A 25,578-nucleotide genomic window follows, 5' to 3' on the forward strand; every position below is an offset into this window, starting at 1 on the left:
ACAGATTTACAAATGGGTACAGATATAACCAAGACGTCGGAGATGGAATTCAGGATAGCAACTGTGAAGACAATAGCTAGAATGGAGAAATTGATTAATGGCAACATAGAGTCTCTAAGGGCAGAAATGAAAGCTGAACTGGCAGAACTTAAAAATGCTATCAATGAGATCCAATCTAATCTAGATAATCTAACAGCTAGGGTAAGTGAGGCAGAAGAAAGAATTAGTGATCTAGAAGACCAATTAATAGGAAAAAGAGGAGGCCAGGGAAAAACGAGTCAAAATCATGAAAATAGAATCAGAGAAATAAATGACACCATGAAACATTCCAGTGTCAGAATTATTGGGATCCCTGAGGGGGTGGAGGGAGAGAGAGGTCTAGAAGATATATTTGAGCAAACTGTAGATGAGAACTTCCCTAATCTGGGGACTGAAACAAACATTCGTGTCCTAGAGGCAGAGAGGACCTCTCCCAAGATCAAGGAAAACAGGCCAACACCCCGACATGTAATAGTAAAACTCGCAAATCTTAGAACCAAGGAAACCATCTTAAGAGCAGTTAGGGGGAAGAGATTCCTTACATACAGAGGGAGGAACATCAGAATAACGTCAGACCTATCCCCAGAGAGCTGGCAAGCCAGAAAGGCCTGGCAAGACATATTCAGGGTACTAAATGAGAATAACATGCCACCAAGAATACTTTATCTGGCAAGGCTGTCATTTAGAATGGACGGAGAGATGCAGAGCTTCCAAGACCAGCAGAAACTGAAAGAATATGTGACCACTAAGCCGGCCCTGCAAGAAATATTAAGGGGGGTTCTATAAAAGGAGAAAGACCCCAAGAGTGATATAGAACAGAAATTTACAGAGACAATATATAGAAACAAGGTCTTCACAGGTAACATGATGACAATAAATTCATACCTTTCAATAATGACTCTCAATGTGAATGGCCTAAATGCTCCCATAAAACGGCACAGGGTTGCAGACTGGATAAAAAGACAGTACCCATCCATATGCTGTCTACAAGAGACTCATTTTGAACCTTAAGATACATCCAGACTGAAAGTGAAGGGATGGAGATCCATCTTCCATGCCAGCAGACCTCAAAAGAAAGCTGGGGTAGCAATTCTTATATCAGACAAATTAGATTTTAAGCTAAAGACTGTAGTTAGAGACACAGAAGGACACTAAATCATTCTTAAAGGATCTATCCAACAAGAAGATCTAACAATTGTAAATATCTATGCCCCCAACATAGGAGCAGCCATCTACATAAGCCCACTGTTAACCAAAATAAAGAGTCATATTGACAACAATATGTTAATTGTAGGATACCCCAATACTCCACTCTCAGCAATAGACAGATCATCTAAGCAGACAATCAGCAAAGAAACAAGAGCTTTGAATGACACACTGTACCATATGGACCTCATAGGTATATAAAGAATATTCCACCCTAAAACAACAGAATACTCATTCTTCTCGAGTGCACATGGAACTTTCTCCAGAATAGACCACATACTGGGTCACAAATCAGGTCTCAACTGATACCAAAAGATTGAAATTACTCCCCTCATATTCTCAGACCACAATGCTTTAAAACTGGAACTCAATCACAAGAAAAAATTTGGCAGAAATTCAAACACTTGGAAGCTAAAGACCACTCTGCTCAAGAATGTTATGGTCAACGAAGAAGCCAAAGAAGAACTTAATTCATGGAAACCAATGAGAATGAAAACACATCGGTCCAAAACCTATGGGATACTGCAAAGGAAAAAAGACAGTCTCTTCATAAATGGTGCTGGGAAAATTGGACAGCCACATGCAGAAGAATGAAACTCAACCATTCTCTAACACCATACACAAAGATAAACTCAAAATGGATGAAGGACCTCAATGTGAGACAGGAATCCATCAAAATCTTAGAGGAGAACATAGGCAGTAACCTCTTTGACATCGGCCACAGCAACTTCTTTCAAGATACATCTCCAAAAGCTAGTGAAACTAAAGCAAAAATGAACTTTTGGGACTTCATCAAGATAAAAAGCTTCTGCACAGCAAAAGAAACAGTCAACAAAACAAAGAGGCAACCCACAGAATGGGAGAAGATATTTGCAAATGACACTACAGATAAAGGGCTGGTATCCAAAATCTATAAAGAACTTCTCAAACTCAACACCCAAAAAACAAATAATCCAGTCAAAAAATGGGCAGAAGACATGAACAGACACTTCTCTGAAGAAGACATACAAATGGCTAACAGACACATGAAAAAATGTTCATCATCATTAGCCATCAGGGAAATTCAAATCAAAACCACATTGAAATACCACCTTACACCAGTTAGAATAGCAAAAATGGACAGGGAAAGAAACAACAAATGTTGGAGAGGTTGTGGAGAAAGGGGAACCCTCTTACACTGTTGGTGGGAATGCAAGTTGGTACAGCCACTTTGGAAAACAGTGTGGAGGTGCCTCAGAAAATTAAAACTAGAGCTACCCTATGACCCAGCAATTGCACTCCTGGGTATTTACCCCAAAGACACAGATGTAGTGAAAAGAAGGGCCATATGCACCCCAATGTTCATAGCAGCAATGTCCGCAATAGCCAAACTGTGGAAAGAACAAAGATGCCCTTCAATAGACGAATGGATAAAGAAGATGTGGTCCATATATACAGTGGAATATTACTTAGCCATCAGAACTTTTGCATCAACATGGATGGGACTGGAGGAGATTATGCTAAGTGAAATAAGTCAAGCAGAGAAAGTTAATTATCATATGGTTTCACTTATTTGTGGAACATAAGGAATAGCATGGAGGACATTAGGAGAAGGAAGGGAAACATGAAGGGGGGGGAATCGGAGGGGGAGATGAACCATGAGTGACTATGGACTCTGAGAAACAAACTGAGGATTTTAGAGGGGAGGGAGGTGGGGGGTTGGGCTAGCCCAGTGATGGGTATTAAGGAGGGCACGTGTTGTGATGAGCTGAAATCATAAAGCTCTTGGAGGAAAACAGGGGTAAATCTTTATGACCTTGGATTAGGCAATGGATTCTTAGATAAAACACTGTAAGTACAGTAAAAGATGTATATAAATTGGATATCATCAAAATTAAAACTTTTGGGACACCCCAGAGAGCTTGCATTTCTTCTGTCACATGAGGAGACAGTGATGAATGAGGTGCCATCTATGAACTACAGAGTGCATTCTCATCAGACATTCTGAATTTGCTGTCACCTTGCTCTTGGACGTTCCAAGTTGCAGAACTGAGAGAAATAATTTTTTTTTTGCTTATAAGCTATACAGTTTATGATATTAAAAACTTTTGTTTATCAAAGGACATTATCAAGAAAGTGAAAAGAACCCTACATAAAGGAGAAGATATTTGAAAATCATAAACCTAATAAAGCTCTAATATCTAGAAAATACATGGACTCATAACTCAACAACAAAAAGATAAGAAAATAACTTTAACAGACATTCCTCTAAAAAAGATAGACAAATGGTCAACAAACACATGAAGAGATGCTCAACATTAGTAGTCATTAGGAAAATGCAAATCAAAGCAATGAGATACCACTTCACATCCATTATGATGGTGACTAAAAGAAAAACAACAGAAAATAACATGTTTTGCCAAGGATGTGGAGAAATTAGAAACCGTGTGCATTGCTAGTGGGATTGTAAAATGGTGACACTACTGTGGAAAAGAATTTGGTGGGTTTTTTTAAATGTCAGACATGGAACTACCATATGACCCAGCAACTCCTCTCTTAGGTATATATCCAAGAAAATTTAAATCAAGGACTTGAAAAGATATTTGTACACCAATGTTCATAGCATTATTCACAATAACTAAACGATGTAAACAATCTAATTGTCCATGAATAGATGAATGAATAAACAAAATGTGGTATGTATATACAATGGAGTATTATTCAGCCACAAAAAGGAATACAGTTTTTATATATGCCATATCATGAATGGAGCTTGAAAACATTATGCTAAGTGAAATAAACCAGACACAGGAGGACAAATATTGTATATTTACACTTATATGAGGTACTTACAGTTGGCAAATCCATATAGACAGAAGTAGACTAGAGATTGCCAGGGTCTGCTGGCAGGAAAACAGGGAGAGTTTAGTGGGCACAGGTTTTGTTGAGGAGAATGAAGAAATTTTGAGTATAGATAGTGGTGATAATTACATAATTTTGTGACTGTATTGTCACTGAATTGTACACTTACCAGGAGTTATAATGATAAATGTTATATATATTTCACCACAATAAAAAGATACCTGAACAGCTATATGCCAGTGATTTTTTTTTTGTAGATACATATATCTGACTCAGATATATCCTTCATTTCTAATTTGTTTTTTTTAATAAGGCACAGGTGTTGAATTTTAACAAAGATCTTTTTTCTTTTTCATTAATGAGATGATCATACAGTTTTTCTGCTTTATTTTAATGTGGTGATATTCACTAATTGTTTTTATGTTAAACCAATTCTATATTCCTGTAATAACAAAATTTGGTTGTATTATCCCTTACTATAATTTCTAGATCCAGTTTGTTAATAGTTTATAAGGGAGTTTTCTATTAATCCATGAGACAGGTCGGCCAGTAATTTTCTTTGTTATAATATTCTTAGATTTTGGTATCAACATTATGCTGGTCTCATACAAAAAGTTAAGAAATAGTCTGTTCTATTCACTATAAGTTTTTTTTTTAATATAAGATTCTCTAAAGATTTCCATTTGAGTTTGGGGATGAATCAAGGATGCTATTTTTATATTCCACATTGTGCTGAAGGTTTTAGCCACACAATAGGCAAGAAAATAATAAAGGTGTAAGTATTGGAAAAAGAAGAAGTAGAGCTATCATTATTTGCAGATGACCCTGTGTACACAGAAAATCTAAAATAATTACAGATATGGGGCGCCTGGATGGCCCATTTGGTTGAACATCTGACTCTTGATTTTGGCTCAGGTCATGATCTCAGGGTCATGAGATCGAGCCCCATGTTGGGCTCCATGCTGAGTGTAGATCCCGCCGAAGATTCTCTCTCTCCCTCCCTCTCTCTCTGCCCCTCTTCCCTGATCTCACTCTCTCTCTTTCTAAAAAATAAATAAAGTAAAATAAAATAATTATAGATAACCTGTGAGAATTAATGAGTGAATTTTGCAAGCTTAGTGAATACAATTGATATTAAAAAATAGGTTTTATTTAGAAAATGAAACTCACATACCAAGGAGTAAATGTAATGATGATATGCAACATTTATGCTATCCAAGACTACAAAACTTTATGGATATTATTCTACTTGTAAAACTGGAGGAACTTATATCAGACCAATCCTCCCACACATAACAACTATAAACTATAGACAAATTTTTTAAAATTTGAAGGCACTTTACAATGACTGAAAGTAGGCAGAAACTGGAAGGGAGTTCACACTTGAAATGAAAAAGCACTGTGTGAGTTTTTCATTTCTGTTGCTTTTTTCCTAAGGACAGGACATAGTTTGGAGGTATAGGATAGCTAAAACTCTGATAGAAACCTGCAATCTCAGGTTAAGAGTCAGAGCACATCATTTGAGATAACTATAGCATTCTTCGAATTAAAAGAAAGATGACGGGACCACAAAGGGTCACTCCAAAATTTCTTTATAGAATATTCCCAGACCTTTGGCTGACACCTGAATTTTGCAAGTACAAAGGAGAAATTGAAGCAGCCTAACTGGGGATAAAACAACTGAACTGATTTTTTCCGTTGCTGCCCACTGCTGGGGAAACAGTTTGATTTCAGTCAAGTTAACTGCTTGCTAAAGCAAATTCTTCAGAAGAGAATAAAAGAATCCAAAGTCTTGACAACATAAAAGTCAAAATGCCCAGAATGCAATCAGAGTTATTAGACGTATAAAGAAAGGAAAATGTGAATCATACTGAAAAAGGAAATCAATGAAACACAGATTCTTTCCTGTAATGCAGGGTAGATTTATTGGAGTAATAATAGACTCAGAAAGTCTATTAATGTAATTCACCACATTTAATACATTAATGGGGGAAACCTTGGTATATGCAAAAATCATTCAAAAAATCCAACAACGATTCATTATAGCATTTTAAAAAAGATTTTATTTATTTGAGAGAGAGAGCAAGAGCAGGAGACAGGGGGAGGGGGAGAGGAAGAAACAGACTTCCCGCTGAGCAGGGAGCCCAACATGCAGGGCTTGATCCCAGGACCCTGGGATCATGACCTGAGCTGAAGGCAGATGCTAAACCAACTGAGCCACACAGATACCCCCATTATAGCATTTTTAAATAACTAGGAAGAAACTTCCATAACTTGATAAAGGGCATTTATGAATATCATACACAATACTGAATCATATAAAACATTCCCTTTAAAATCAACTACACCTAAGGTCCCAGTCAATGTAGTAATAGATGAAAATAAAGGATGTGAGATTAGAAAAGAAGAAACTGAACTCATTATTCAGAGATGATGTGAAAATCAGGAAACTGTTATCAGAAATATGGAGAATATAAAGAGAGGCACACCAAAACAACAGATAGTAATTCTGCTTTTCTCTAGATCCTACAGAGAGGGTCAGTATTCAGTCATTACACACAAGATGGCCACACTGTTTATGATTGTATCCAATTTGGTTGATTGGTATTCTACTCATACTGGTCTGTACACATGCTGAACTGGAAGATAAGTATTTTTAAAGATTATCTATGCATTTACAAAACATTTTTTCTCAGTTTTTATATTCCTCCACACCCCATTCATATGGTATCCTTCAACAGTTTGTCAGCTAAGGAATCATTACTTCTTAAAAAATTTAAAAAATTTTTTTATTAATTGCATAAATTGAATTTTATTTTTGTTACATGACAAAACTGAGTCAAAACCAGTTATATTAGCATATTACTTTTCCTTATGTAGAAAGATCTTCCTCTACTCCTTAGAGGTAAGAGGATATTTATGGGGGTGCCTGGGTGGCTCAGTTGGTTAAGCATCTGCCTTTGGCTCAGGTCATGATCCCAGGGTCCTGGAATCAAGCCCCCCATCAGGCTCCCTGCTCAGCAGAGAGCCTATTTCTCCCTCTCCCTCTGCTGCTCCCCCTGCTTGTTCTCTCTCTCTTTCTCTGTCAAATAAATAAATAAATAATCTTTTAAAAGAAAAGAGGATATTTACGTATTCTGTGGGGAGAGAGGTTAAATACTTTATAACATTAGCTCCTTGTTATTTTTGGCATCTACTCTGTTGGCCAATCAATGTTCAGAATTCTTTCTGGATACTGGATTATTTGCATATACAACAATTTTACCCTCTTTGGGGCAGGTTTGGTATGACTTTACCACTTAGAGAATTTATATCTTAGGGGTGCCTGGGTGGCTCAGTCGTTAAGCGTCTGCCTTCAGTTCAGGTCATGAGCCCAGGGTCCTGGGATCGAGCTCCGCATCGGGCTCCCTCCTCAGCGGGAAGCCTGCTTCTCCCTCTCCCACTCCCCCTGCTTGTGTTCCCTCTCTCGCTGTGTCTTTCTCTGTCAAATAAATAAAGTCTTTAAAAAAAAAAAGAAAATTTATATCTTAGGAACTTCACTCATTCCCTGTCATCCTTGGTTGGCCACCTCTCTTTTGTCAAAGTGTCTTACAAATATGTTTTTTGTTCAGGCATATCATTTTATATTTATTGCTAATAATCTGAGCTCAGTCTTGAAGTCCTACAATGACCATTCATAACCTTAACCTGTAATCATGTTTCATACTCCTTCATATATATTCAACTATTATACACATTAATTTAATATTAGAGAAACCTCAGTGAGCTTTAAGCTTGGTTCTCTGAAGATGTAGCTCTCTGAAGATGTATCTCCTTTCAGCTGATAAAATATTTATCTTTCCCACTCTTGTCATACGCTAAATTTCCTACCACAACTTTGTTTCTTTATTCATCCATGTAAGATAAGAAAAAGAGAAATCATCAGTATTCATTTCCTGTTCACATCAGGTGACAGAAGACAGGTTATATGGGTATCAACTTTGCCGAGGATTTTCCAGTGCTGTAATTATCAACATAAACTATGCTACAAATATATACTTAGTGGCAAGAAATGAGAGTTTCTTGAGGATAATAATATGGCTTTGTAATTTTCTCCATTTAATTTGATTGGGGAGATTTTGTTTTCCTGGGGCAATTCATTTTGTATAAAGCGTGCTAATGTTATCTTTTTAATCACAGACAAAGAATCTGCTTTTGAAAGCCTCCTACTTAATTCAATGATGGTGTTACCCATGCATAACTTTGGGATGAGCATCAGCAAATATTATGATAACCAAGAGACAAACATTCTGTGTTCCTCAACAGACGTTCCTGCCTTCATAAACTGTAGTAAAGCAAGTGAGTATCTGGGACTCATCAGATACCACTGGCCTATTACTTATTGGATGTAAATAGCTCTACCTATATTATTTTGAATCTTCACAATAACCATCAAGTTATGTGTTGTTATACTCACTTTGAGGAAACTAAAGGTTATACAAAATTGAATAACTTACTCTTTCACACAACTTGTACAAGTTAGAGCTAAGATTCAAAACTGTAGCATAATGCATTTTCTTATGGGATAGAATCTCTGCAGATGAATGGATAAAGAAAATGTGATATATATTTATGCATATATGCATATACATACACATATACGCAATGGAATATTATTCAGTCATAAAAAAAGAAGGCAATCTTGCCATTTGCAACAACATGGATAGACTTTGAGGTCATTATGCTAAGTGAAATAAGTCAGACAGAGAAAAACAAATACCATATGATCTCACTTATATGTGGAATCTAAAAAGAAAAACTGAACTCCTAGAGAACAGATTGGTGGTTGCCAGAGACAGGGGATTGGGGATAGGTGAAATGGATGAAGGGGATCAAAAGGTACAAACTACCAGCTATAAAATGAATTAGTGATGGGGATGTAATATACAGCATTGTGACTATAGTTAATACTGTATTGTATATTTGCAAGTTGCTAAAAGAGTGTATCTTAAAAGTTCCCATCACAAGAAAAAACATACCAATATCGAATCATTATGGTATATACTCAAACTAATATAATGTCTGTATGTCAATTATATCTCAATTTAAAGAGACGTAATAAAAAATAAACATAAAAAAGATAAAAAAGATATAAACCTACAGATTCAAGAAACTGAATAAACTCCAAATAGGTTAAAACCAAAGAAGCCATGCCAAGAGACATCATCAAACCTTGAAAACCAAAAATAACAAAAACATCTTGAACATAATAAAATAAATAAAATTAAATTTAAATTTTAAAAAAAGAAAAACATCTTGAAAGCAGATACAGAAAAATAATACATTATCTATAAAGGAGAAACAATTCCCCTAATTTATAGATTTCTCATCAGAAACCATGAAGGCCAGACCAGTAGCACAACATAATTTTCAAGTGCTGAAATAAAAAAGCTGCCAACTCAAAATTCTATATACCTAGAAAATTCTATATCCTTCTGGATGAAGGGGAAATGATGACATTTTTAAGTGAAGCAAATCTACAGGAATTTGTCACCAGTAGAAACTCTAAAAGAATGGCTAACAAAAGTTCTGTAAACATAAATGAAATGATAAAAGAGGAATTTTGGAACAACAAAGAGTAAAAATATGAATGAATACAATATATTGTCTCCTCTTGAGTTTGACAGTTAAAGCAAAAATAATAACATTGTCTGATAATGTTCTCAATGTATATAGAGGAAATATTTAAGACAATTATAAATTATAAATGGAGATGTTAAAGAGATATAAATCATAGAAAGTCCTCTATCCTTCACTCAAACTGGTAAAAGGAAGACACCAACCAACTGAGCCACCCAGGTGCCCCTATGTAGGTATTTTTAATTTGTAAAAATTTATTGAGTCCTACACTTGGGTGAATTTCTATATATGTACATAGTATGTAAAAAAAAAGTATGTGAATTTCTATATATGTACATAGTATGTTAACAAAAAGTTTTTTAACAGTGAAAAGGGGAGAGTTGATCATCTTCACCTTCCTGATGAGCCTACTATTTTCATAACCATGAATTTAGAACCTTGCAATTATTACCTTTTTCACATAAGTGATTGAAAAAATGTCAGCTGTTGAGCACTTCCAACTTAGTTTAAATGTTAGTATTCCCTTATAGGTGAGAGTGTTTGCATATGTAGCATATTCCAGGTGATTCTACTGCCACTGCTCCACACTTTCAGAACCACCATCTGAAGTATTTTCAAAGGACGCATATTTTGGGGCAAGGGGAGCCTCTGTTGCTACCCAGTACTCTGATTAGTGTGAACAGGCATTCACTCAAATGTTCTGGCTATATGGTACCGTGTTGGTAATGGATGCCTAGAACTATAGCAAGACAAAATTCATGGAATTAAAGGATCTTAAAGGATCTTGAAGATATCTTGCATGACATACAAAGTCATCAAACATACCATTAAATATAGTATTTTGTGCTTATTTGATAACCATTCTATTTGATTCTATAGTACTTCTAGTTTGTTGACTTCTTAGAGTTTTCTCATTGAATTAATTTTTTAAAGTAAACCTATATCTTTTTCTTTGTCATTGACATCAGTAACTCAGATGAATGTATATAGTTTGGAAAAAGATGCAATAGGAAGATTTTTAGTTGCGATGGCTGTTACGGGATTTATTTTCTTCCTCTTGATTTTCCTTTTGGAGACCACCTCATGGAAAGTGAGAACCTTTGTGTTTCGCTATATTTTCTTTGGTATCTACAAGAAATTTAATAAGGTAAGTAGCTGGCTATGGCTCTTGGAGATATCTCTAAGACCAAAAACATGTCTCTACACATGCCTAACTCCATTATTGAATATAGGAATATAAATCAATCTATGTTGATTGAGATCCATATGAATCAGAGATCTTCATCTTAATTTGAACTTTGTGGTTTCTAAACATTACGGCCTCCACCAGTCAAAATATGATATTTTTGATGTAATGTTCCATGATTCATTGTTTTCGTATAGCACCCAGTGCTCCATGCAATATGTGCCCTCCTTAATACCCATCACTGGGGATAAAAACTAATGATGTACTGTATGGTGACTAACATAACATATAAAATAAAATAAAATAAATAAAATAAAATATAAACACAAAAGTAATTAATTTTCAGTTAAAAAAACAAAAAACACGATATTTTTTATAGTTTGATTATAATAGAAAGCTTTCTTTTGAACATCTCTTGTATCAGAAGGCCACTCCCTCCCCAAAGTGCTCATGCACCCTAATTTGGCCCCTGGATATTTAACAAACTCCCAGGTGGTATTGATTCTGCCAGCCCATAGAATGCACATTTAATAGTAAGGCTCTATAGCAGTTGCTCTCAAAATCTGGCATTTACCAGATTCTCCTGGAAGTCTTCTTAAAATATAAGTTGCTGGTGTCTGTCCCATGAGTTGCTGATTTTGTGGACCTTAAGTAGGGCCTGAACTTGCATTTGTAATACATCTCAAGTGATGCTTCTGCTGCTCCTTCATGCTTTGAGAACCACTGTATGAAGTATTTTCAGAAGAAAGAATATTTTGAGGCAAAAAGGAGCCTCTCTGTTACCAAAATAGATGAAATTGCATGACTGTCCCATAAGCTTAGACTTCCAATCCAAATTCTTACCATGCCAATCTGGTCTTTCTTCACAGTTCCCAGTACAGGTCTGACTCCATAGGTAATCAGGATAATGTGCATGAGTAAGGTGTGAATGATAGCACTAACGGAGGCATGAAAGGCAGGGAATATCCAAGATGTGCCTCCAGAAGTGGGGAAGATGCTGAGCAAAGGCCCAGCTCTGGTGTCATCAGTAGAGCCAGCACCTGGTGTCCAGATCTTATGAGTGTCTCCTATTCAGCTGAGCTATTAGTCTGCAAGATTATGTAGGGAATTTCTCAATGGGTAGGAAGAGCCCAGGAACTGGAGGGTTAGGTCAAATGAGCAAGAAAACAGCTGGTTAGCACCAGCAAAGTCCAACACCCAAGGCTGAGGTCATACATTCTGAAGATATGTCTCAGGCACCTACTGTGTACCTGGTATCACACTAGGTGTTGGACAGGACTCAGATTCCTGGGAGGGGTCCAGGAGGAACAAACAGATTCCCAGATTTGGAAGAGAGGGTAAATGAGACCTCCATAGAGATGCAAGAGAAAGGGTCTCAGGACAGGGACCAAATCAGAGCTCAGACAAATACAATCCAAAAAATATGTGCTCTAATAAACAGAAACTCAAAATGCTAGAAATGCATCTAGGTGTCACCAAACCAAGCTTTAGGCATTGGGTGACACTTGAGAAAGTGAGTCCAAGGCATAGAGGTCAACTTATGCACAGACAAGGAGTTGGAAAACATTAAAGGAGCTATTCAGCATGTCTGGAGCCAAGTTCAGGTGTTGGCAGGCAGGACAAGATGACTGCAAAAAGTGATAGGAGCCAAGGCAGGAAAGACCTCCAATGTGTCATGCTAAGGATCCTGAACTTCATTCTGAGGGCAATCAAGAGTTGTGGGAATGAGGAATTCAATGGCAAAATTATATGGACTTGGGATTTTCTTTGGGGTAAAGTTTGTAATAAGAGTTTCAAATTATATGACTTTGGAGTCTGCAGGTTTTCTATTATTTCTATTTCTATTCTTTTCTTATTTTGTACTTTTCAAGTAATGTGCCAGTTTCATCTAAACCATCAAATGTATTGACAAAAATCTTTTCACAATATCCTTTTGTTTTGTTCTTAATATCTGTTGGTAGTTTGTGGTTTTTCTGCCCCCCTCAAACCTTGTTTCCTTGATTACTCTTGCTAGGGATTTAACCAGTTTTATTCATCTCTTTCAAGAACCAACTTTTGAATTTTTTACTTCTCTATGTTTTGTTTTCTATTTCATTGATTTATTTTCTTACCTTTATTTTTCTGTCCTGCTGTCTTGTGAGGCCATAATAACATTGAGAATAATAGCTATAAATAATGTTACAAAACAGAAAAATTACAGATGAATCATGCTTATGGACATAGAGGCAAAAATCCTTCACAAAAATGTTAGTTTGAATTCATCACGTGGTAAGTTTTATTATAGGAATGTAAGGATAGTGTAACACTTTTTAAAAAAATTTTTTATTTAAATTCAATTTAGTTAACAGATAGTGTAACACTTTAAAATCAATCACCATACTAATAAAACATAATTCACTATATTAATAAGAAAAATCAGAAAAACAATTATAATCCTGAGAGATTCAGAAAAAAGATTTGATAAAATTAAATTTCTTATAAAATTCTTCAGCAAAACAAAAACAGAAAGGAACTTCCTTAATATGGTAAAAAGTAACCACAAAAAAAACTACATCAAATAACATGATTATTTTTTTAAGATTTTATTTATTTATGTGACAGAGAGAGAGAGAGCACAAGCAGGTGGAGTGGCAGGCAGAGGGAGAGGGAGAAGCAGGCTTTCTGCTGAGCAGGAAGCCTGATGTAGGGCTCAATCCCAGAACCCTGGGATCATGACCCAATTTGAAGGCAGATACTTAACCGACTGAGCCACCCAGGTGCCCCCAAATAACATAATTAACGCAAATTCTTGAAAGCTTTCCTTCTGAGTTCTCAAGTAAGACAAGAGTGCCTGCTAGTACCATTTTTTTAAATTTAGGTATAGTTGGCACAAATGTTACATTAGTTTCAAGTGTCAACATGGTAATTTGACAAGTTTATATGTTATGCTCTGCTTACCATAAGTGTAGCTACCATCTGTCACCATACAACACTATTGCAATACCATTAACTGTATTCCCTATGCTATACCTTTTATTCCCTTTTATTCCATTTTTCAATTCCATTTTTATACAACAGTTTACTACAGGTCTTAGTGCAATAGGACAAGAAAAAGAAATGATAGGCATAAAATTGTAAAAAAATTTTAAAATTCATTATTTACAAATGACAGGATTGTGTACATAGATAAAGGAATGAAATGTTAAAATTAATATTGCTAAATAAAAAGTCTGTATAGAAAAATCAGTTATATATCTATATATAAGCCACAAACAAGTGAAATGAAAAATGATGCTATTTGAATAACATAAAAAGAAAAAAATATCTAGGAATAAATCTAACAGAATTTATGCAAGACCTTTATATGGAAAAGTACAAAACAGTATTGAGAGATTAAAGAAGACATATAAATGAAGGAATATACCATGTTCTTGCTTTGTAAAACCCAATATTGGGAAAATGACAGTTTTCTCCCAAATTGATCCAAAGAATCAAAGCAATTCCAATCAAAATGCTAGTGGGTATTTTTGTGTATGCATGTTTGTGTATGGAAAATGATCAGCTGATTCTAAAGTTTGCATGGAAATGCAAAATGCCAAGGATAGCTAAGGAAATGTTGAAGAAGAATAAAAGTGGTAGACTAATACTACCATATGTAGGTATTTTTTAATAAACTATAGCAACTAAGACAGACAAATAAAACAATGTATTAGAAAAAAATAATTTTCCATAAAGTGTGGTTATTTGTAGTAGCTTGGAATTTTCTTTTTTGAAATGCAAGTTCTTGGGCCCCACCCCAGACCTACTGAATCAGAAGCTTTTGGGTTGGAACCCAACATTTTGTGTTTTATAAGCCATCCAGCTGATTCTGGTACATGCTAAAATTCGAGAACAAATGGAATAGAATGTCTGGAAATAGATGCACAAATATGTGGTCACCTGATATATGACAACATTGACACATAATGCAGTGGAGAAAGGATGTTCTTTTCAATTAATTGTGCTGATCCAGTTGAATATCCACATGGAGAATAATGAACTTGACTCCTGTCTTACTCCATTTGTAGATTTACAACTTTTCTGTAGATCTAAATGTGAAAGGCAAAATAATAAAGCTTTTAGAACAAAAACATAGCAAATACCTTCATGATGGTGAGGGCATCATTATCAAAAGACATCAAGTGAGTGAAAAGGCAAGTCACCAAGTGGAAAAAAGATTTTTGAATTGCAAATCAGTGAGAAAAAGACAGACAACCCAATTTGATAATGGGCAAAAGACTTGGGACACTGACTTTACAAAAAGGAATATCCAAATATCCAATAAATATATGTAAAAATTCACAACATTAGTAGTCATCAGTAAATGCAAGTTAAAGCCACTGAAGGACACCACAACATACTCATAAAAATACTAAGTGCTGAGGCTGCAGAATGACTGGAAGTCTCAAACACTGATGTTGGGAATATAAACTGATAACCCTTTAGAAAACTACCTGGCATTACCTTCTAAAGTATTATCTTCATATGCTTATGAAAATGAGCACACACTGAGACCCAGAACCTCCCATTCTAGGTATAAATCCAACAGAAATGCTCGCTCATGTTCACCAAAAGACATTTACAAGAATGTTAACACAGCATTATTCATAATAGAGCCCATTAAAAAAAAGAGAAAGAAGCAGACCACATGTCTGTCAGTCATATAATGGACATTAGGGGAAGGAAGGGAAAATTGAAGGGGGGGAATCAGATGGGAAGACAAACCATGAAAGACTATGGACTCTGGGAACCAATCTGAGAGGGGCGGAGGGTGTGGGGATGGGTTAGCCCAGTGATGGGTATTAAGGAGGGCACGTGTTGTAATGAGTACTGGGTGTTATACACAAATAATGAATCATGGAACACTACATCAAAAACTAATGATGTACTGTTTGGTGGCTAACATAACATAATAAAAGAAATGTCTATTCTCACAACAGAATATAGCAATGAAAAGAAATAGGCTATAACTCATATGCAACAGCATGGAATAAAAACACAAATATAATATGTCCTAAAGAAGCCAGACACAGAAAAGTGTATAAAGTAGAATTCCGTTAAGAGAGAGAGAAAGAAAGAGGCAGTTACACAAATATGTTCACCTTGTGAAAAGTCATTAAGATGCAGATTTATGATTTATGTACTTCTCTGGATATATGTTATGCTTTAAAAGTTTAGACTAAAAGTGGCATTAAAATTATTCAACATATTTTGCACTAAACTACAGTAAAATCTGTAGTTCCTAGAATTGAACCAATGTCAATTTTTTCATTTTGACCAGTGTACCATGACTAAGTAAGGTGTTAACATTAGAAGGCTAAAATGCATACTGGAATTATACTGTGCTTATACTTGTTTATAAATAAAATTTTTTTCAAAACAGAAAGTTTAAAATTAAAAAAGAGTGATGGACAAGTCTTAAGAGTATTCTTTCATATTCTTTCCACCATGTGGAATGCCCTGCCCTTTTTTCTCCCTTCCCCATTATAAGTCTCCCGATTAACTCCTATTTATTTTTTTTAAATTGTTTATTTACTATGAAATGGTCCCTGGATTGCACTCTTCCTCTCAGAAGAGAAAGAGTTAATCTTCCCTCTTCTTAGCTCTATTGGTATCTTATAAAATAAATATTACTAGCAAATAATATTTGGTTATAATTTATAATGTTTGTTGTGATTCCAGTTTTTGATGAAGTATCCATTTTGATAGGAACAAGCTACTTGCTCATGGATAGGAGTATAGTTTTTAAACTTTGAAAATAGAGGATGTTTATAAATGACAGTGTGATATGTATGTAGGAAGTCTTTTGGGAATGATTTGAACTTTCTGTTTTGACATCTTTGAGATTATCCCCCAGTTAAGCCTTCCTGAAGCCAACCAGTTATCTAGACCAGATGTCTAAGGGATATCCATCTCTCTGATGCTGTTTTTGAAAATATAGGATATAGTGTCCACAGAATTATCTGGGGAATCTGAAAATGATGATGTACAATATGAGAGAAACAGAATCCTGGAGCAGCCTCAGGAATTGCTGAATTTCACAGTACTTATTAAGGAACTCACAAAGGTAATATTATTTAATGGCCAACTTATGATTTCATTCCTATTAAAGAGCATGTCATTAGCATCAAGGGCTCACTGTGGTCTCCTGAGTCTATGTGTATTATTCCAATAGAGTAGAAGAGTTTTTGTGAAGCTGTCTGAGGTCCATAGTGGTCCATAGGGGTCTGATGTATTTTTTGAATTTAACCTATAAATATCCTTTGCTATATTGTGTTTTCTGTATTTTTTAAGATATATTTTACATGTCCAGCTGTTTTGGCTGTCAGAAATATCTCCCTTGGAATCCAAAAGGAGGAATGTTTTGGACTGCTTGGATTAAATGGAGCTGGAAAAACTACTACCTTCGAAATATTGACAGGAGAGGAGACTGCTACCTCTGGGGATGTGTTCATTGAGAATTTAAGTATCACCAAAAATCTTCTAGAGGTAAGACACAATTAATATCTGAGATGTGAGTAGCATGATTACTTGGGGGAGAGGTAAGAGGCAAGTAGTGGCAGGTGATAGGTAGGAATCCTGGCAGGTATTGATATTGATACTGTTGACTCAGCCAGTGGATTTCAGAGAGAGAAATACATTTTTGAGGGGAAGTGATATGATAATAAGAGCAGCCTTACTCTGAGAATCTAAGACAAGAGTGTCTTTACTGTTCTTTGAAACTACTGGAGAGCAAGATGGTGGAATAGGAGGCTCCTGACTTTCCCTCCTTCCATGGATACACTGAATAAACAGTTACACAAGGATCATTTCCCTCAGAGAAATCCAGAAATGAATTGGGAGATTCCTACACATTATACAATTGAGGAAATACATCAAAAAGGATAGGGTAAGCTGGAACACATTCACTCTGTAAACCCCACCCACAACACAGTGTCTTACATTCAGGAGGGACTCCCCAACTCCCAGCTTCTCCGTGAGCACTGAAAGGTTTAAACCATACATGTAGCTCCTCAATTTTTATGGCTGCCACCCAAGGGACTGGTTCCCAAATCTCCTAGCTCTGGGGGCTGACAGGATGGCTCAGCTCAAAGCAAGTAGGCCAACATACCCAGCTCCCAGTTTCTTGCCAGAAGGGGCTAGACTACATATCTAACATTCCAACAAAAGTTGAACTTCAAACTAATCTGCATCTGGGAACTAATGGGGCAGGCAATTAGTAATCTTCCAGGAGCCTGAATGGGCTTCTGGGCACTTCCTCAGCTTTCAGGGCACTGATGGGATTTGATACGCCCTAATCTCCTAGGGTCACTAACATAAGTGATGGTTTGGACAAGCACAAAGTTTTAAGAGGTTTGGAGAATCCCTAGCCAGGTGATTTCTTCTCCTACATGAGGCCAACTTGTCTAGGCTGGGAGAGTTGGTTTTTTTATTTAATGTGCATAATCCAATAGAGAGAGTCAGGAAAAATGAAGAGACAGTGAAATATATTCTAAACAAAAGAGCAAGGTAAATCTCTAGAAAAAGACCCTAATGAGATAGGTGATTTATCTGACAGAGAATTCAAAGCAGTGATTGTAAGTATGCTAACCAAGTTCAGGACAGCAATGCCTGAACTAAATGAGAATTTCAACAAAGAGAAAATGCATAAAAGTATCAAACAGAAATCATGTATCTGAAGGATCCAACAACTGAACTGAAAAATTCAATAGAGGAATTCAACAGTGGACTACATCAAGCAGAAGAAAGGGTGAGAAACCTCAAAGACAGGTCATTGGAAATCCTCTAATCAGAGAAAAAGGAAAAGGAATGAAAAAAGTGAAGATAGCATAAGAATCATAAGGGACACTATCAGGAAGACAAAATATGCATTATGGAAATCTAAGAAGGAAGAGAGAGAGAAAGGAGCAGAAAGCTTAATAAAAAAAAACATGGATAAAAACTGCAAAACTGGGGAAAGACATACACATCAGATCTAGAAGATCAAAAGCAGTAAAAAAAATAAAAGGTGCATCCAAAGAAACCCACACTGAGACACATAATCAAATTATAAAAAGTTAAAGACACATAATCAAATTATAAAAAGTTAAAGACAGAGAATTTTGCGAGTAGCAAGAGAAAAGTGACTTGTTACATACAAGAGAACCCCCATTAATGATCAGAAAATTGTTCAGCAGAAACAGGCTATAAGTGGGATGATATAGTCAAAGGGCTGAAAGACAAAAATTGCCAACCAAGAGTACTATACCCAGCAAATATGTACTTCAAGAATATAGGGGAGATAAAGACTTTCTGAGGGAGTTTATCACCACTAGAACAGTCTTACAAAAAAAATGCTAAAAAGAGTTTGTCAAGTTAAATGAAAAGACACTGCACAATATGAGAGCCTAACAAAATATGAAGCTCACTGATAAACATAAATTCATAGATAAAACCAGAAATGTTTTACTATATTGGTGGTGGGTAAATTGCTTTTAATTGTACTATAAAAGTTAAAAGAAAAAAGTATTTAAACAACTATAACTAAATTATGTTAATGGATGTATAATACAAGATAGATAGATATAAATTGTGACATAAATAGCATATAATGTGGAAGAAAAAGAGAGAAAAGCAGAGAATTTAAGTTGTTAAAAAGAGCTTAAAAGAGACTGTTATAAAACATTTTGTGTAAGCCCCTTGGTAACCACAAAGAAAATAAGAAGTTACATTAAAGAAAAGGAAAAGGAATTAACACCTATCAATCAATCAATCAAAAAGCAACAACAATGACACACAAAGGAATACAGCAAGAGAGAAAAAGAGGGACAAAAGAACTATAAGACAAACAAAAAACAGTTAACAAAATGGCAATAATAAATCCTTCCCTATCAGTAAGTCTCAGCAGACCAAACTCTTCCCAAGAAAAGAAACAGGCTGAATGGATAAATAATTAAGATCTAACTATGATCTTATTAATTCTTTCAAAGAACCAGCTTCTAGTTTCATTGATCTGTTTCAGTTTTTCTTGTTTCTACTTCATTGATTTCTGCTCTAATCATTATTATTTCTCCTCTCCTGCTTGGTTTAGGCTTTATTTGCTGTTCTTTGTCTAGGTCCTTTAGGTGTAAGGTTAACTCATGCATTTGGAATTTTTTGAGAGAGGCTTGGATGGCTATGTATTTTCCTCTTAGGACCACCTCACTCATACGTGGAACATAAGGAATAGTGCAGAGGACAATAGGGAAAGGGAGGGAAAACTGAATGGGAAAAAATCAGAGACAGAGACAAACCATATGAGACTCTTGACTCTGGGAAATAAACTTAGGGTTGTGGAAAGGGAGGTGGGTGGGGGGATGGGGCACATGGGTTATTGGAATTAAAGAGGGCACATGATATGATGAGCACTGGGTGTTATATTCAACTAATGAATCATTGAACATTATATCAAAAACTAACTATACCTTGGCTAATTGAATTTAAATTTAAAAAAAAGAAAAAAGAGAAAATGGAAAAAAAAGATCCAACTATGATATGTCTACAAAAAACTCATTTTAGATTCAAGGATACACATTGGCTGAAAGTGAAGTTATGGAAACATATTTTATACAAATGGTAAGCAAAAGAAAGCAGGGATGACTATACTTTATCAGACAAAGTAGACTAATTAAAACTGTCGGGAGACACTAATGATAAAAAGTGTCAATTCAATAGGAGGATATAACAATTGTAAATATATATGCACCCAACATCAGAACACCTAAGTATATGAGCAAATATCAATAGATCTGAAAGGAGAAACTGATACAATAACAACAGGAAACCTCAGTAATGGATAGAACATCCAGACAGAAAATCAATAAAGAGTGAATTTGACCAGCACTATATATCAAATGGACCTAACAAACAGAACTTTTAACCTAACAGCAGAAGAATATACATTCTATTCAAGCACACAAGGAATATGTTAGATGACATGTTCGGATGACATGTTAGGTCACAAAACAAGTCTTAACAATTTAAAAAAGATACTGATGTGGTAAACTTTATATCAGTGCCCCCCAAAATAGAATTATCATATGCTCTAGAAATTCCACTTCTGGCTATATAAAATCCAAACAGACCAATAATGATTAAGGAAATTGTAGTAGTAATCAAACCTTCTCTAAGAAATAAAAGCCCAGGACCAGATGATTTCAGTGGTGAATTCTACCAAATATTTAAAGAATTAATGCCAATTATTCCCAAAATCTGCCAAAAAATTGAAGAGAACACTTTCAAACTCATTTTACAAAGTCAACATTATTCTCATACCAAAGCCCAGATAAGGACACTACAATAAAAGGAAACTACAGACCAATATCACTGATGAATATAGATGCAAATATTCTCAACAAAATACTACCAAACTGAATTCAACAGTGCAGTTCAAGCATCATACACGCATATCAAGTGGGATTCATCCTTGAGATGCAAGGATAGTTCAACAAATATAAATCAATAAATGTGATCTACTACCTTAATAGAATAAAAGGTTAAAATCACATGATCATTTCAAAAGGTGCTAAGAAAGCATCTCATGATGAATGCAAAGTGGTGTTTCATTGTAGTTTTGATTTGCATCTTTTCTTGCTTATTGGCCATTTGTTTATATTCTTTGAAGAAATGTCTATTCAAGTCCTTTACCCATTTTTTAATCAGGCTGTTGTTTTTTGTTGTTGAATTTTAGATGTTCTCTATAAGTCCCAGATATTAATGTCTTATGGGATATATAATTTGTAGTTTCTTTCTCCCATTCTGTGTGTTGCATTTTTACTTTGTTGATAGTGTTTTTTTGAGGCACAGATTTTTAAATTTTCATGAAGTCCAATTTGTCTATTTTTTCTTTTTTTGCTTTTGGTGTCATATTTAAGAAATCACTGCCAAATCCAATGTTGTAAAGCATTGGACCTTGCCCTCCCCTCCCCCCTTAGTCTGTTTAGCTAGAGGTTTGTCAATTTTGTTGATCTTTTCAAAGAACCAACTTTTGGTTTCATTGATGTTTTTCATTGTTTTTCTTTCTATTTCATTTATCTCTGTTTTGCTCTATTATTTCCTTTCTTCTGCTAGCTGTGTGTTTAGTTTCTTCTTTTTCTGTTTCCTTGAATTGTAAAGTTAGATTATGGATTTGATATATTATTTTTTAGTGTAAGTGTTTAAAGCTATAATTTGCCCCTTAAGCAATGTTTCCAATGAGCCATATAAGTTTTGGTGTGTTTTGTTTTCATTTTCATTCATCTCTATGTATTTTCTAACATTCTTTGTGATTTCTTCTTTGATCCCTTGTTTAAAAAGGTGTTGTTAAATTTCTATAAATTTATGAATTTTCTAGTTTTATTTTTATTTTATTTTATTTTTTCATTTTTAACTTCTTCACATTGTGGTTGAATAGTATTGAGTATGATATCTTTTTAGATACATGGAGACAATTTATGGCCTAACATATGTTCCATCCTGGAAAATGTCCCATGTGCACTACTACATCAAAAACTAATGATGTACTATATGTTGGCTAACTGAACATAATAAAAAATAAAATAAATAAAATAAAAAAGGAAAGAATATATATGCTGTTGTTGTTGGGTAGAGTGTTCTGTATGTTTGCTAAATCTAGTTGGTTGGTTGTGTTTTCAAGTCCTCAATTTACTTACTTATCTTCCGTCTGGTTTTCTATCAGTCACTAAGAGTGGGTATTGAGGTATTGAAACTATTATTGTAGAACTATTTCTCCCTTCAATTCTATCAATTTTTTGCACCATATATTTTATGATATGTTATTAGATGCATAGATATTTATAATTGTATTTTTTTTTCTGCATTGAAACTTTTACCAATATATCATGTCCTTCCTTGTCTCTTGTATTTTTTAAGTCTATTTAGTCTGATATTAGTATAGTTAGCCTGCCCTTTTGGTTACTATTTGCATGGGATATCTTTTTCCATCCTTTTACTTTCAATGTATTTGTATCCTTGGATCTAAAGTGAGTACCTTGTAGACAGCACATAGTTGGATCACGTGTATTTTTTTTTTTTTTTTTTAGAGGGAGAGTGCGAGTTGGGGGAGGGGACAGGGAGAGGGAAAGAGAGAATCTCAAGCAGGCTGCATGCCCGGTGTGAAGCCCAGTGGGGGGCTCAATCCCACGATGCTGAGATCATGACCTGAGCTGAAATCAGGAGCCAGACACTTAACAGACTGAGCCACCCAGATGCTCCTGGATCATGTGTATTTAATAATTCTGCCAATCTCTGTCTTTTGATTGGAGACTTTAATCATATACATTTGAAGTAATTCCTAATAAGAAGGGACTAACTTCTTTCCTTTTGCTGTTTTCTATATGCCCTATTGCTGTTTTGTCCCTCATTTCTTGCATTACAGTCTTCTTTTGCATTTAGTTGATTTTTTACAGTGAAATGTTTAAATTCCTTTCTCATATCCTTTTGTCCATGTTCTATACATATTTATGTTAAATATAATCACCATGGTGATTATATTTAACATCTTAAATGTGTAACACTCTAATTTGTATTTATACCAGCATAACTTGAATAACACACAAAAACTGCTCCTTTATAGCTCTGTCCCTACCCCTTTTGTTTGTTGATGTCACAAAATTATATCTTTATACATTGTATGAACAAAAACATGAAATAATAATTCTTTCAAATGAATTAGTCTCTTCAATTATATAGAGAATAAAATGTGGAGTAAAAAAACCCAAAGTTATAATAATATGTGTATTATTTTCTTAAATCATTTAGAAAAAGTCAAGTTACAAACTTTTGTTACAATAATATTTGCTCTTATTAATAATAATTGCCCATATATTTTCCTTAATTGAGATCTTTATTTCTTCATACTGCTTTGAGTTATACACTACTGTCCTTTTATTTCACCATTCAGGACTCTCTTTAGCATTTCTTGTAGGGCAGATCTAGTATTAATGAACTCTGTTAAATTTTGCACTTAGCAAAAACTTAGCACTTTTAATATTTTGGCCTACTGCTTTCTTCTTCTTCTTTTTAAGATTTTATTTATTTATTTGAGGGGGAGAAAGAGAGAGAGAGCATGAGTTGAGGGGGAGGGGGAGAGGGAGAGGGAGAAGCAGACTCCCCACTGAACAGGGAGCCTAATGCGGGGACTTGATCCCAGGACCCTGGGATCATGACCTGAGCTGAAGGCAGACGCTTAACTGACTGAGCCACCCAGGCACCCCTGGCCCACTGCTTTGTGACCTATGAGGTTTGTAATGAGAAATCTGTTTATGATCTTATTGAGGATCCCATGTCTCTTCTTTAAGATTCTCTCTTTGTCTTTGGTTTCAGAAAGTTTGATTTTAATGCATCTTGGTGTGGGTTCATCTTGTTTGGAGTTCATTGGGCTTCTTGATTGTTCATATGCATGTCTTTCATTGAATTTGGGAAGTTTTTAGTCATCATTTCTTCAACTATTCTCTCTGTTCCTTTATCACTCTTTTTTCTGAGACCCTAACAATGCAGTTCATCCACTTGATAGTGTCCCACAGGTTTCACAGACTCCATCCACTTTTCTTTAATCTTTTTTCTTTTTGTTTCGTGGGCTCAGTAATTTCCATTATACTATCTTTTTGTTTCCTGATTCTTTCTTCTGCCTACTCAAAATTGCCTTTGAATCCCTCCAGTGAATTTTTCACTTCAGTTATTATACTTAATAGTTCTAGAATTTCTTTTAGTTTCTCTTTATATTTTCTACCTCTTTACTGATAATTTCCATTATGTTTATACATTGTTTTCTTGACTTTCTCCATGTCTTCCTTTAGTTCTTTGACCATCTTTAAGAAAGTAGTTTTAGAGTCTTTGTGTAACAGACCTATCATCAGGTCTTACTCAGGGACAGCATCTATTGACTTATTTTCTTCCTTTGAATGGGCTCTACTTTCCTGTTTGTGAAAGAAGCAGCAATAAGCAATCAGAATACAGGTGCCCAATATTTGGAGGACAGGATTCCTTTAGCCCAGCCAGCTCCCCCAGGAACATGTGCACAGATGCTACAATAGTGCTAGGAATAGAGGATGGTAGGTGCTAGTGTGCTAAAAGCTGGAATTGATTAAAATTAACTACAATTTACAGTCCAAATATTCCCTTGGAATTTCCAAGCTTTCAATAGACTCCAGGGTTCCAAAACAGTTCTATCAGTCAGATTCTGCCAGTGTAATTGTTGTCTAGGTGGGGAGATAAATTGGAGCTTCCTACTCTGCCATCTTCCCAGAATCTGCTGAATCTGTGTTTTTTTATATTGTTATGAGTTAACTTCTTAATTACTCATTTTTAAAATTATTTTATTTAAGAAATTTTTTTTATCTGTTCAGTTAGCCAACATATAGTACATGATTAGTTTTTGATGTAGTTGTGTATCATTAGTCGTGTATAACACTGAGTGCTCACCACAACACATGCCTTCCTCAGTACCCATCACTGAGTTACCCCATCCTCCCACCCTCCTCTCTTCTGTAACCTTCAGTTTGTTTCCTGGAGTCCAGAGTCTCTCATGGTTTATCTCCCTCTCTGATTTCTTCCCATTCAGTTCCCCCCCCCCCCTTCCCCTGTGGTCCTCTGCACTATTCCTTATATTCCACATATGAATGAAACCATATGATAATTGTCTTTCTCTACTT

The 25,578-nt window shown here is 35.3% G+C and overlaps 1 protein-coding gene across 1 annotated transcript in view; it reads left to right on the forward strand.

Annotated features, from left to right (window-relative positions):
* LOC116626773 (ATP-binding cassette sub-family A member 3-like) overlaps positions 1-25,578 on the forward strand; it is a 177,460-nt gene that overhangs the window by 131,066 nt on the left and 20,816 nt on the right. Inside the window, exons 22-25 of the mRNA XM_032396276.1 lie at positions 8,266-8,424; positions 10,674-10,859; positions 16,858-16,976; positions 17,204-17,398. Coding sequence (XP_032252167.1) covers positions 8,266-8,424; positions 10,674-10,859; positions 16,858-16,976; positions 17,204-17,398 — 659 coding nt within the window. The remainder of the gene's footprint in view (positions 1-8,265; positions 8,425-10,673; positions 10,860-16,857; positions 16,977-17,203; positions 17,399-25,578) is intronic.

This window comes from Phoca vitulina, unplaced genomic scaffold (assembly GCF_004348235.1).
Source record: "Phoca vitulina isolate PV1807 unplaced genomic scaffold, GSC_HSeal_1.0 scaffold90, whole genome shotgun sequence".
NCBI classification, from domain to species: Eukaryota; Metazoa; Chordata; class Mammalia; order Carnivora; family Phocidae; genus Phoca; species Phoca vitulina.